Here is a 12,572-nt window from a genome sequence, read left to right as displayed (position 1 = left end):
AATAAGATGGTTAAGCCCTTTAAGAATCAATGTGTAACACTCCTCACCCCCCACTCAAAAAAACACATATACACCTATTTCCTTAAGGACAATGATGTCATTACAGGAAGGATGCTATGGACTGGCAACACTGCTGAGCAGAAGAAGTAGAAAAAATAAACGAACACATCTCTTTGTTAGGAGGACGACAGTCAATATTATAGTGTGCTTAAGAATCATATTTCAAGTTTTCAATGCTGTGCACTGCAATCCTATGCATGTTTTACTCAGGAGTAAGTCTCAATGTATTCATTAGGCTTACTCCCTAATAAATGCGTTTCACCTTAATACGTTTAGACATATTAATACTATGGCTTCCGTCCAAAGAAATGAGGGAAATAGCCGAAGGCTTCACACATTGGTCCAGAACAGGGAAAGGCAGACTTCAGATTTGCAGGATCTTTTTCTTTAATAGAACACAGATGACTTCCATCCAGAGCCAGATACAAATTGGTGACTCGGGTGAGGAGCAGATTCAATTATCTATTGCACCCCATGAACCATAGACAGGGATATATACACATCTACATGTGAGTTATCAGAGGTCAGGTTTCCTATCACAACACTCTAAAACTATTCAGCAGAGCTGAACAAAAACTTGGTCGAAAGCACCCTATTATTATTCCTGTTTTACAGATAAGAACACTGAGGGTTGAGAGGTAATCAATTAGCACAAAGGAAGCCATACTGGAGAGAGGGGGTTCTTGAAATTTTGCTTACTCACATTAATGAACTGGGATTCAGTAAAACCTTGGAGATCTACTGGTAGATCTCTGAGCGATTGGCAGTAGGTCCCAATCTACCTTCTGCTCCCCTGAAAATTTGGTCCAGAATATCTGGAAGGCATCATATCGTCTACCCCTGGAGTATAGGACATGGTTCTCTACTACCGCACCATAATATAGCAGACTCTTTTGCAGAAACCTGCCTCCCACACATCGACTACATGTACTGTATCATAACCTAGATATTTATTAACCCCTACTGTGCTGTCTTCGAAAAGAGCTTTGCAGCAAACAAATATTCCAATTTAAAATTTTATCCGAAAGACAACACTTCCAACATACACATACAGCAATTCTCAAACTTTTCTTTCAACTTCGGAAGTTTAAAAACGAGCTTTTGGAATTGATACAATGAGTTGAAGAGGAAACTGATAATATCCATACATATCACGATATGCTACCGTTTTGGCCCTGAGGGTTGCATGCAGTACCAGGTGGTGGGTCGCAGGCAACATATGCATGTGTCCCTCATGCCCACAGGAATGGGGCTAACTTGGAGTTACTGGGGGAGAAGAAGGCTAATGCCCCCTCCTGTCACTGGTGACCCTAACTGGGATCACTGTTTTGGTGCCCCCGTCACAGGCACAGAAGCAACACTCCTGGTTGGTGCACAGGCAGGAAATCTCAATAAGCCCAGCTGCTTTAGGGTTGCCAGTGGTCTTTTCCCACCCATCCAATACACACACACACACACACACACACACACAAGGATTATGGTCAATGCTTTAAAAACAAGTCACATTCACCAATAAAACCACCACTATTTAGTGAAATCCTCATTATTTTGTCACAGAAACACTATTAAGAAACAGTCAAAAATCAGTTAATGGCAATGTTACAGCTCTGTCACATATTGCAAAATTTAATCCGTATAGTGAATTATGTCCATTCAAATTAAATCTTAGGTTACATGTATATAAAATCATATCTGGATTGCCAGTTCTGGAGTCCCTGATTATTAACACTTCAATCCTAAATAAGTCCCTAAGTCATAAAAGCAAATGCCCAATAAAGCTCGTCTCTTCCACCATGCAGTCTTCCTTAAAAATCTGGAAAATGCTACATTTGTCTGAAGCTATTAATTTCCTGGTAAAACTACTATGTTCCCATTTACTCGACTTGCAAAAAGGTTGCAGTGCAGTAAGTTTTCAGAGGTCAACACAGATCAAAAATGCAGGAACCAAAGAAAGTTGACACTATAAACGTGATACTTGCTCTCACAGATAGCATCACAAGCTTACAACCTTCCCAGCTTAAATGTCTTATTCATGTGCCCAAAAGAATTTCACAGTGGCAGGAGGGACAGAACAACAAGACAAGGTGAGAGTTGCAGATAAGAAGTTTATTAAGATTCGTTTCTCTTTGCCCGCTTCGTCTTTTTAAAAGCACATATTACTGCGCTCTGCCTTCCAAGGGAGATTGAAACCGAACGGTAGCCATTAGTACCTAAAACAAGGGTGTAAAAAGTGCAACCCACATGGGCCACAGATGTAGACCCCGCAAGTCCTGTGTGAGATCTTCAAATCTGCGACCTTCAGGGTGCCAAGCATGTGTTCTGCACACAGAGCTACAGCCTCTCTGCTGGTAAGAGGGAACTGCCCTCCAATACCTGCTTCAAATATTATTCACTACTTATGAGAAGCAAGGTGCTTTTCTAATCCCTAAAGTAGGGAAGGTAAAACTTTGGACCGTAGAGGTTCCCCATCCAGCCTGAAGAGGCTAGGGCTCTCTCCATAGGAATAGACCGGGAAGGGTCATAGCTCAGCAGAAGAGCACCTGCTTTACAAGCAAGGGGTCCCAGTTTAAATCCCCAGCATCCCCAGGTAGGGCTAAGAAAGAATCCTACCTGAAAGAACTGCTGTCAGTCAGTGTCAACAATAATGAGCTAGATGGACCAGAGGACTCAGTATAAGACAGCTTCCTATGTTCTTATGTCGGTGGAGGAATTAGAGGCTTTTAAAGCTGCCCTCACCACCAGAACAGGCTATGGGGCAGGATGAGGATAATAATAATAATAATAATAATAATAATAATAATAATAATAATAATAATATCAGATTCATCCTGAGTTTTCCTTCAATAGCATTCTAGCCTTCATCCCTCCTGTTTCATTGCCCTTCACTCCCTGCCAAACCAAGGAGCCGACCTGGTTCTATCAGTGGGGGAGAAGACACTTAGGAACGAGAGTGTCAACCTTCCAGGCCATTTCCATATTTCACAGATCAGCCGGAGCTTTGACAGTATTGCTGACAGATGACACAGGGGGGCTCCCCAAGCACTTCAGGAAACCATTTGGATCCATCCATCTGACACTAGTGTATCAACTGTTCATGCTTCTAGGCTCCTGATCTGTGCTGAATTGTCGTCAGGGTCCATGTTTTGAATTGAGGAAGGATTGAACAGACACCCACTGAGTCATCCCAAAGCAAAACACACACAACACACTCCTTTCCAGTGTTGACATTTTTGGCAAAGCCTTCCTTCCCCAACTTCATTATGAACTTCAGCAACTCACTACAGGATACAAGCAAAGTGGGTTTTTTTTAAAAAAAAACCTTCTCTCCTCCAAAGCCTGAAAAACAGAGGTTCTTTCCTCAAGTATGTTGGTGCCCACTCCCATTTGCCTTTGCCTGGACATGAAGTCATGTACAGGCAACCAGGATGATCAGGGGTCTGGAAACAAAGCCCTATGAAGAGAGACTGAAACAACTGGGCATGTTTAGCCTGGAGAAGAGAAGATTGAGGGGAGATATGATAGCACTCTTCAAATACTTAAAAGGTTGTCACACAGAGGAGGGTCAGGATCTCTTCTCGATCCTCCCAGAGTGCAGGACACGGAATAACGGGCTCAAGTTAAAGGAAGCCAGATTCCAGCTGGACATCAGGAAAAACTTCCTGACTGTTAGAGCAGTACGACAATGGAATCAGTTACTTAGGGAGGTTGTGGGCTCTCCCACACTAGAGGCCTTCAAGAGGCAGCTGGACAACCATCGGTCATGTTTGCTTTAGGGTGGATTCCTGCATTGAGCAGGGGGTTGGACTCGATGGCCTTGTAGGCCCCTTCCAACTCTGCTATTCTATGATTCTAAGTCAGCAACTGAAGTACCTAAGGAAACTGCTCAGCCAAAGCCTTGTTGCTGATCACACTAAGCTGGTGGAGTTCAGCATTTGAATGGAGTATCCTTGGGATCAGGGCTAGGTGAGAAGCTTTTTTATATTTGGATAGAGCTCTGGGACACTGTAGTGATCCTTACACAGATCACTACAGTATTCACACCAATTATCCAAATTATATACAATATACAATATTTTATATTTAATATATATAAAACATGTTATGCTGTTTTATCCTATCTTACTGGTATTGCAACAAGGAAAGAAATTTAAGAAGAGGCAGCTTAAAGTTAGGCATAAGCAAATAGACTAAACTGTATCTATTCACATAAGGAAAGTCTGCAGCATGGAGTTCCAGAGTTATAACACAAAGTAAATCATACCGCTTCAACAATGCATCCTCCAAATAATTTTCACACACACACCCCAAAATTAATCATTACCAAGCGGAGACCCAAGATATAAAAACAAGTTAATTAATACATAAAACTGGTTTCTACTAAATGGAGGAGACTTGGGCCATAGCTAGACCTAAGGTTTATCCCTGGATCATCCAGGGGTCAAACCTATTCGTCTAGGTGACACACAGGGGATCCAGTTCTCAGGCAGGGGTGAACCCTGGATGATCCCAGGATAAACCTTACATCTAGCTGTGCCCTTGGGCTGCAAGGATGAATAAGAGTAAGATTGTTGAATCCCACTGGCCAATTAGTTATAAATTGCATCCAGTCAGGACTGCAATCATAGACTTGAAATGTTATTGGGCAACAACAGCTCTAATGAAGTAAAACAGATGATACTCAATAGGAGCTTAACTAGAGCATTAACCGATGATCCATCAATGCACATTTTACAGAGCATATTGTTCAATTATTTAATACAAATATCTTCATGTCATCTGACATAACCAGGACAATAGGCTAGTTCACATGATCAAGCAGTCCACCATGACTTACTTTAGCTATGGTGAGCTCTGCTGTGAATGGGAGGGCACTGTGAATACTCAGGCTACGAATACAGCTTATCATGCCGTCTGAACCCTACGACAGTGGGTTGTTGGTGTGGTTAACAGCCCATGCGTACTGGGTAGTTTGGTAACCACGCCAACAACCCGCCCTTGCCACAACAACCTGCGGGCATGGCTTAAATATTCAAAACTCGCCTGGCATTCACCACAATCCACCATGGTTTAAATAAGTCACGGTGTGCTCTGGTCAATATCATCCCACAAAGCTATCACATTTTCAAAGAAAAAAAGGAAACAGTGACTTGCCTGGGGTGGGAGAAGGAGAAGAGAGGTATCCATTTGACAAGAGATGCTATGGATGACAATGTTATGTATTCACAATTGAAAAGCAGAATGTAACAAATCATCGATACCATGTCAGTCACAGGTATTTTGAGATTACAATCAGTATTATGAAAAGCATTGTGCTTCAGTAGCAGGAGGTGGGAGTGGAGAGAGAATACCAACATATTCTTAATTGCAGTTCCTATTGGGAACATATTGTTTCCACAACCTTGTATCTTTTTGTGAAAATCTATTAGCTATGTATGAGTCACCATATTTAAAAACTGCAATATTAAAACCACATTAAAAATAACAATAATCTGGTCCTACACAAACATTTGGAGCTCATCATTATTCCTGTTCATCTTCCCAGGAACAAAGCTGCCTTTTCACAATATTAGCTTTTCGAAATGTTGCTTTGATAAAGCAACAAAATACCACGTTTTATTAACTGCATAGTAATACCAGCTAAAATCACTATTTTACTGAAGTTAATGGCATAACTCCCATGTTTTAATGGCCTAAGATTGGAGTAGACCGGCCGGGCAAAATCCAGAGTCCCAAACACAAATAGAGCCTCCTAATCTCATCTCTGGGCATTTCATGAACATTGGGAAATGCATTTTCTATTACAGATCTGTGGTATTTAGGAATCAATCTAGAGCAGCTTTAACCTTTACAAAGCTTAGCTTATAAGTAAATGTAAAGTGTTCTAGTCTTTAAAAAGGAAAAGGAAAGCAAATCAACATTTACAAAGCTCTAAATAGTTTTCATTGTATTTCTTATTAATCATTTTATATTTTAACAATCCCTTACTTAAGTGATATATTGAAACAAACTATTCTAAACAATGAGTGCCTAGTAACAAAAGCATTCGCTCACATACAAATATAGCACAAATTAAGATTAGAAGAAAATACAAGTTTTGATGTTCGCTGTTCAAGTCAAGAGTCCATTAGTGTGTTTTTCCCCATGGTGGCAGAAACCATATGCTTGGTTGTATAGAAACAGCCAAAGCACTGGAAATTAGCAACTGCAGCATGATTGTTCTTTGTTTCCATATGCTCAATATCTGTGCAATAAAAAAAACTTTACCAAGGTTAAGAGGCACAGTTTGATTAATATAATATGGGTAGAACTTGTGTAAAGCCAAAAAAAAAAAGCAAAAAGCTGAAATCCTATGCAACCTCACATAGGAATGTGCTTCACTGAACATGAGATTTGCTTCTGAATAAAGGGCCAGGGTGTACACAATATTTCTTCAAGAAAAGGATGAACCATTTCCGAGAATAAATATTGCAGTAATCTCATCACAAGCATTTTGTTTAACAATCAGCATTACAAAAATAGGTTTAAAACACCAATTCTACGGGATATTATTCTTGGAAGCAAGAAAGCTTTTAAAGTAAATTTGGCTATTTCATGGCAGTAAGATTTTCAAAGGCCAAGTCTTAAATTATGGTTGCAAAATATGTGATACATACTAAACTATTTTCAGGCTATAATTCTATACGGACATTAGGAGATAGACCCACAGAACCTAGTAAGACTGACCTCTGAATCATCATGCATAGTACTGGGCTGCACCCCAAATCTAAACATGTTATATGAAAGACAGGCCCACTGACTGTATCAACGGCTTCTAGCTCAATCAGTGGCATGCCCATCTCATGTAGAAGTGCCACTGAACTCCACTTGACATATTTCAAAACAAACATGTTTGGAACCGAAGTACCATCTATAACTTCAGACAAATTAAACTTCACAAGATCTACTCTACCTTCCTACCAAATGCACACATGTACACTAACTGTTCTTGGCTAAATTTAGGCTCTTGGCTAAATTCATTCTATTTCTACTGCTTTGTTTTCTTACTAGGTTCGCTTTTCAAACTGAAAGCATAGTCTACACAAGCCACTGCCAGTTGTATCTGCAGTCCATCAACTATACAGACATAGCAAAAAAAAATAATAAGAAATGAAGTTTAAACTATGTGACCCTCTCATGGTCCTATTAAAAATTTGAGAAACTACAACGAAACTCATAAAAAAAACATTAGTTACACTATCTCACCACTTTAAAAAAGAGCATATAAGGATCTCTCTTTTGCAAGGCACTGTACTAGCAAGAATTTATATAAAGATATAAATTTCTATACAATCAAGCAGAGTTAAGAGGAGGGTAGCAGTAATAAAGTGTATTATGATGCTACATAGACTAATAATATAGTATTATGGTGCAACAAAGATTAGTTATATGAAGTAGCCTTCAGCCTTTTCTGATCTGGGGTCCACCTCTAACCCCGAGTTGCAATGTAGGACCCTCTCAATATTTTACTGTATCCCTTAGTTTTTATTCTCCCCTCCCTCCACTTTTAATTTCTTTAAAAGGGAGGGTTGGTTGTGGCGCTACTGTTGAGACAATCTATGATAGGGCACAATTCAATTGTGACCCAATAGAATAAGGCCAATGGTATTTCAGGAAAAGGACCTGGAGTGCCCTCATTCAAATATGCATTAAAATCATTATCAAATGCACCCCACAGGTAGATGGCAAAATGCTCCGGACACTAATTACTGTGCTCAGCATCCTTTCTCTTACACTAAGTTCCACTTAGTTTAACCTGTGCTATTAGTTACCATTTCATATATAAACAAAACCACGTCTTAAATAAACACACACCCCATGGGGCAGCTGACCAGGCAAAAGACCCACCACACAAGACCTCTTTTTCACCTGCCTGGCAGAAAAGTAGAACAGTGAAAGCATCGGGATCTAGCCAGAACACAATTGTTCATCTTATTCAAGTTCAGCTGACCTTCCTTGAAAAGATCCATAGGTAGGCCAGTCTCAACAGCTGACCCTTTCAGATCAGAGTGAAAGTTGTCAATTACCAGTCTGAGGACAAGACTGAATGGAAAGCCCGGGAGAGGGAGAGAGAGAGAGAGAGAAAGAAAGAGAGAGAGAGGCATGCCTTTTCTCCTGACACTCAAGCAAAAGCTGCAATTTCAGCTGGAAAGAGGGGTGGCAGTGGGTGGTTTTGTTCCCACCCTCGTCGCCCAACCCTCGGTGGCACCGGCCAAGTGCCCCGGGTGCGAATTCTGTCCCTTCGCACAATCTGCTAGAAACGGCGTTAGAAGGAAGGAAGGAAGGAAGGAAGGAAGAGAAAGAAAGCTCGCTCTGCCAGCTTACAAGGCACAAAGCTCCAAGAGCGTGGACTGGATGGCAGGACAGGGCACGGCAGCAGAGTTTGTCTTCCTTCCACCGCCCTCTACTCTTTTTCCGGTTACCGGAGGAAAACACGGGAAGACGGGCGAGGGCGAGAGAGGGCGGGTGGGTGGCTGGTTGGTTGGGACGCCGCAAAGCGACAGCTCCGCCTGCGCGAGTCCCTGCAGGGCGCAATCGCCCGCGTTGCAAGAAAGAGGAGCGGGCGAGTTGGGGGTGGGAAGCCCATTGGGGAGGGGGAAGAGCCAGTAGCCGAGGGGTGGGGCCAAAGGGCGCGGGGGGGAGTGTCAAATCCAGGCTATAAAGGCCGATCAAGTTGCTGCCGCGAGGTGGAGGAGGCGGCGAAGGAGGAGGAGGCGGTAGCAACAGCAGCAGGCCTCGAACTGGGCCCGGGGTGGGTCGTCCCTGCCTGTCACACAGACACACACACACTCCTCTGCTTCTCCCCCCTTCCGCCTTCAGACTGCTACGATCTCAGGCACCCTGGCAGCTTTGCTCGCGGACCAATCGGGGCAGCAGACCCGCCAAGCGCTGCGCACACTTGGCCATCCATCTCGGACTTGCTTCCGAGTCCAGAGGCGATAGGATCGCGTGGCGAGGCGGCGCACGCCGGCCCCGGGACTCAGCGCCGCCGAGCACCGTGCAGGGCGAGGCTGCCGTCCTGCTACAGGCACTCGGCCGGAGGAGGAGGAGGAGGAGGACAGCAGCAGCAGCAGCAGCAGCAGCGGGCCTTTTCCAGGCGCACGGGATGGGGCTGCGCCCCTCCGCAGTCTGGCGCTGCACAGGGTTGCGCGGCCAGGCCGAGATGCTTCCTGAGCAACACAGGATCGGGCTGGCGCGGCGCAAGGCTGGGCAGCGAGTCCTTTCCGCCTCGCCACGGGCCTGGCGGGCAAGTCAGCGTGCTCGCAGGTCGAGGCTTGCCCCCGAGTTGTGTTTAGGATGGCGACCAACTAACCCACCCACCCCCACCACCCCCACCACCAGGGGGCTGCAAAGCCCCCCGGCCCGCATCCTCCCCCCTCTCTCCGCTCCGCCCCCCCCCCCCAAGCGTCCAGCCCGTCACTCACCAGGGAGAAGAGGTTGGAGTGACAGTCCTCCAGGCTCGCCCCGTTCGCCACCGCAGTCATGATCCTCCTCGGCGAGCCCGGCCTCCAGAGCGGGGCATGTCTGAGGAGGAGGAGGATTGGATGAGAGGGGGGGGTCTCAGAGGCGCTGGGCGGGCCCGGCCGATGGAGGAGCGGGGGCCGCTCCGCAAGCCCCCCTCCCCGCCTGGCTGCTTTCCTTCTTAGCCGGAGCGGAGGAGGAGGAAGGCGGCGGCGGAGGAGGAGGGGCGAGGACGGAGGGGCAGCGCAGCCGCCTCCTCGCCCACCCCGGCCACTCGGCGCGGGCGGGGCCGGGCTCCCACTCTTCCTCCCGCCCGCTTGTGAGGGAGGTGGGGGGGGGAGAAAGAAGCCCCCGAAAGAGACGCGGGCGGCGACGGCAAGCGGCGTGTGACGAGATGTGAGGCGGTTCGGTTCCGAGCAGGCGCCGCCGGGTGGGTCTCTTCTCTCGCTGGCTCTTCCAGGCAGGCGGGCGGGCGGGAGAGAGCGACGGAGGGAGGGAAGCAGGGAGGGAGGGAGGAAGGGGCCTCGCTCTCTCGACGCGGCTGGCTCTCCGCCCCACACACAACCCGGCTATTGATCGAGCGCGACCTCCCCCTCGCTCGTCGTCGTCGCCGTCGTTACGGCCCTCCCGTCTTCTTCCTTCTCCCCGGCGGGCTCCCCTCAGCGCCGCCTCACGCCGCCGCCGCCGCCACCACACTCACACACACACACGCACAGACGCTCGCTCGCTCGCTCGCTCTCGGCTCTGACAGCAATGGCGGCCGCCAGGAGCAGCGCGCTTCGCCATTGGCCCAGCCCGCCCCACGTGGGGCAGTCCTCCCGGCTGGATGGGAAGGAGGGAGAAAGAGGAATCGAGCTACGCTCTCTCGCGCTCGCTCGCTCTGTCAGGCGCTGGAACAAACAAGTCGCCGCGCTTCGCCGCCGCGGGGGGCGCTGCGGAGCTGAGAGGGGCCAGGCCTACTGAAGGAAGGAAGGAAGGAAGGAAGGAATGGGCAGGCGTCTCTCGGCCGCCCTACCTCGCCGTAGCGGAATGCGCAGGCGTTGCAGCAGGCTCTCGCCTTCCTTCGTTTTGTTTTGTTTTTTTGAGAAGGCAAGGGAAAGTTGCGAGAATGTGTATAATGGGGTTAGAAATATTGGAGCCGCAAGCCTGAGAATGTTTACTTAAGCATGTTTATACTAAAGCATCTGCTTTCTCGGTTTGTTTGTTTGTTTTTTTGCTGCCACCATTTAGCGTCCCTTTCCTCCGTTCCCCACCCCCCAGTGTTGAATTTTAGGGTTGAACCCATGTGCAGGTGCTGTATGGATTACCAGAAGTCAGGACTGTGCCTCTGGAAAGTTACTATCACGGGGTTGAAACCAAGTCCTATTTAGAGTAGACCCATTGAAACGAATGGGACTTAAGACTCGTGATTAACTGGTCTCTTTATTTCAATAGGTCTACTCTAAATAGGACTTGGTTTCAACCCTGTGATAGTAAGTTTCCCGAGGAAGAGTCCTGACTTCTAGTAATCCATACAGCACCTGCACATGGAAAAATGAGGAATAATAACTACTACTACTACTACTACTATATTTATACCCCAGGTTTACTGCTTCTAGAGTGCTCAGAACAGCTCACATTTTTTAAAAAAAAAGTATAGTGCACATTTTAATAACATTTGTGAACGGCTTACATTAAAGAAATTTCTGAGCCAAGTACAGAAACAATGCTTCATAGGCCTTTTTCCCCTGCCTAAACATATCTAGGATTCTTCCCTAAGTATTGCATACGTCTCCAACCTGGTGCCCTTGGGATCTTTTGGACTTCAACTCCCATAAGCCCCAGCTAGCATGACCAATGGTTGGGGATTCTGGGAGATGTGGTTCAAAACATCTGGATGGTATCAGGTTGGCTTATTGGCTGGTTTGGGGGCCATTGTTATCTCTCAGCCAGATCTACCAGGTTGGGGGGGGGGGCATGTACATCACACCGAGTTCATTTGAGGAAGGGCAAGAGGAAAATGTAATGAATACAAAACCATCATACTACCCCAAGTTCTGTAAGTTAAATCACTAGGTTGCTGTGAGGATAAAGTGTGTGACAGGAGGGAATCATGTACACCACCCTGAGCTCCTTGGAGGGTAGGTGGGATATAAAGGTAACTGATAGTAATAGCACAGGTGGCTTTTCCATATGTATAAAATATTCCTCAATGGAATGTACAAGCCGTACTTGCACGTTTTTACCCTTCTTCCCTCTAGGGCTTAGTACAATTGATCTTAAAAGGGGGTAGAAAATAAAGCATTTCAGGGAAACCTTCCATTCAACCTCAGCTGTTCAGCAGCTAATTGCTGCGGAATCATGAAGTTACAAGATGGGGGATACTTGGCTCAACAACACTACAAATGAGAAGGATCTTGGAATTGTTACAGATCACAAACTGAATATGAGCCAACAGTGTGATGTGGCTGCAAGAAAGGCAAATGCTATTTTGGGATGCATTAATAGAAGTATAGCTTGCAAATCACGTGAGGTACTGGTTGACCTCTATTCGGCACTGGTTAGGGCTCATCTTGAGTATTGCGTCCAGTTCTGGGCACCACACTTCAAGAAGGATGCAGACAAGCTGGAGGGGGTTCAGAGGAGGGCAACCAGGATGATCAGGGGTCTGGAAACAAAGCCCTATGAAGAGAGACTGAAAGAACTGGGCATGTTTAACCTGGAGAAGAGAAGATTGAGGGGAGACATGATAGCACTCTTCAAATGCTTGAAAGGTTGTCACACAGAGGAGGGCCAGGATCTCTTCCCAGAGTGCAGGACGTGGAATAATGGGCTCAAGTTACAGGAAGCCAGATTCCTGCTGGACAGCAGGAAAAACTTCCTGACTGTTAGAGCAGTATGACAATGGAACCAATGACCTAGGGAGGTTGTGGGCTCTCCCACACTAGAGGCCTTCAAGAGGCAGCTGGACAGCCATCCATCAGGTATGCTTTGAGGTGGATTCCTGCATTGAGCAGGGGGTTGGACTCAATGGC

The 12,572-nt window shown here is 46.2% G+C and overlaps 1 protein-coding gene across 1 annotated transcript in view; it reads right to left on the bottom strand.

The window, feature by feature from the left end:
* The window catches only part of MED13L (mediator complex subunit 13L), a 188,501-nt gene extending 178,855 nt beyond the window's left edge, over positions 1-9,646 (bottom strand). The window contains exon 1 of the mRNA XM_063144236.1: positions 9,522-9,646. Coding sequence (XP_063000306.1) covers positions 9,522-9,581 — 60 coding nt within the window. The 5' untranslated portion in view covers positions 9,582-9,646. The remainder of the gene's footprint in view (positions 1-9,521) is intronic.
* Positions 9,647-12,572: the final 2,926 nt, after the last annotated feature.

The sequence above is a fragment of the Elgaria multicarinata genome, chromosome 18 (genome assembly GCF_023053635.1).
Source record: "Elgaria multicarinata webbii isolate HBS135686 ecotype San Diego chromosome 18, rElgMul1.1.pri, whole genome shotgun sequence".
In the NCBI taxonomy this organism is placed as follows: domain Eukaryota; kingdom Metazoa; phylum Chordata; class Lepidosauria; order Squamata; family Anguidae; genus Elgaria; species Elgaria multicarinata.
Note: the sequence above shows the minus strand (reverse complement) of the source record. Positions and strands in the feature narration are given on the sequence as shown.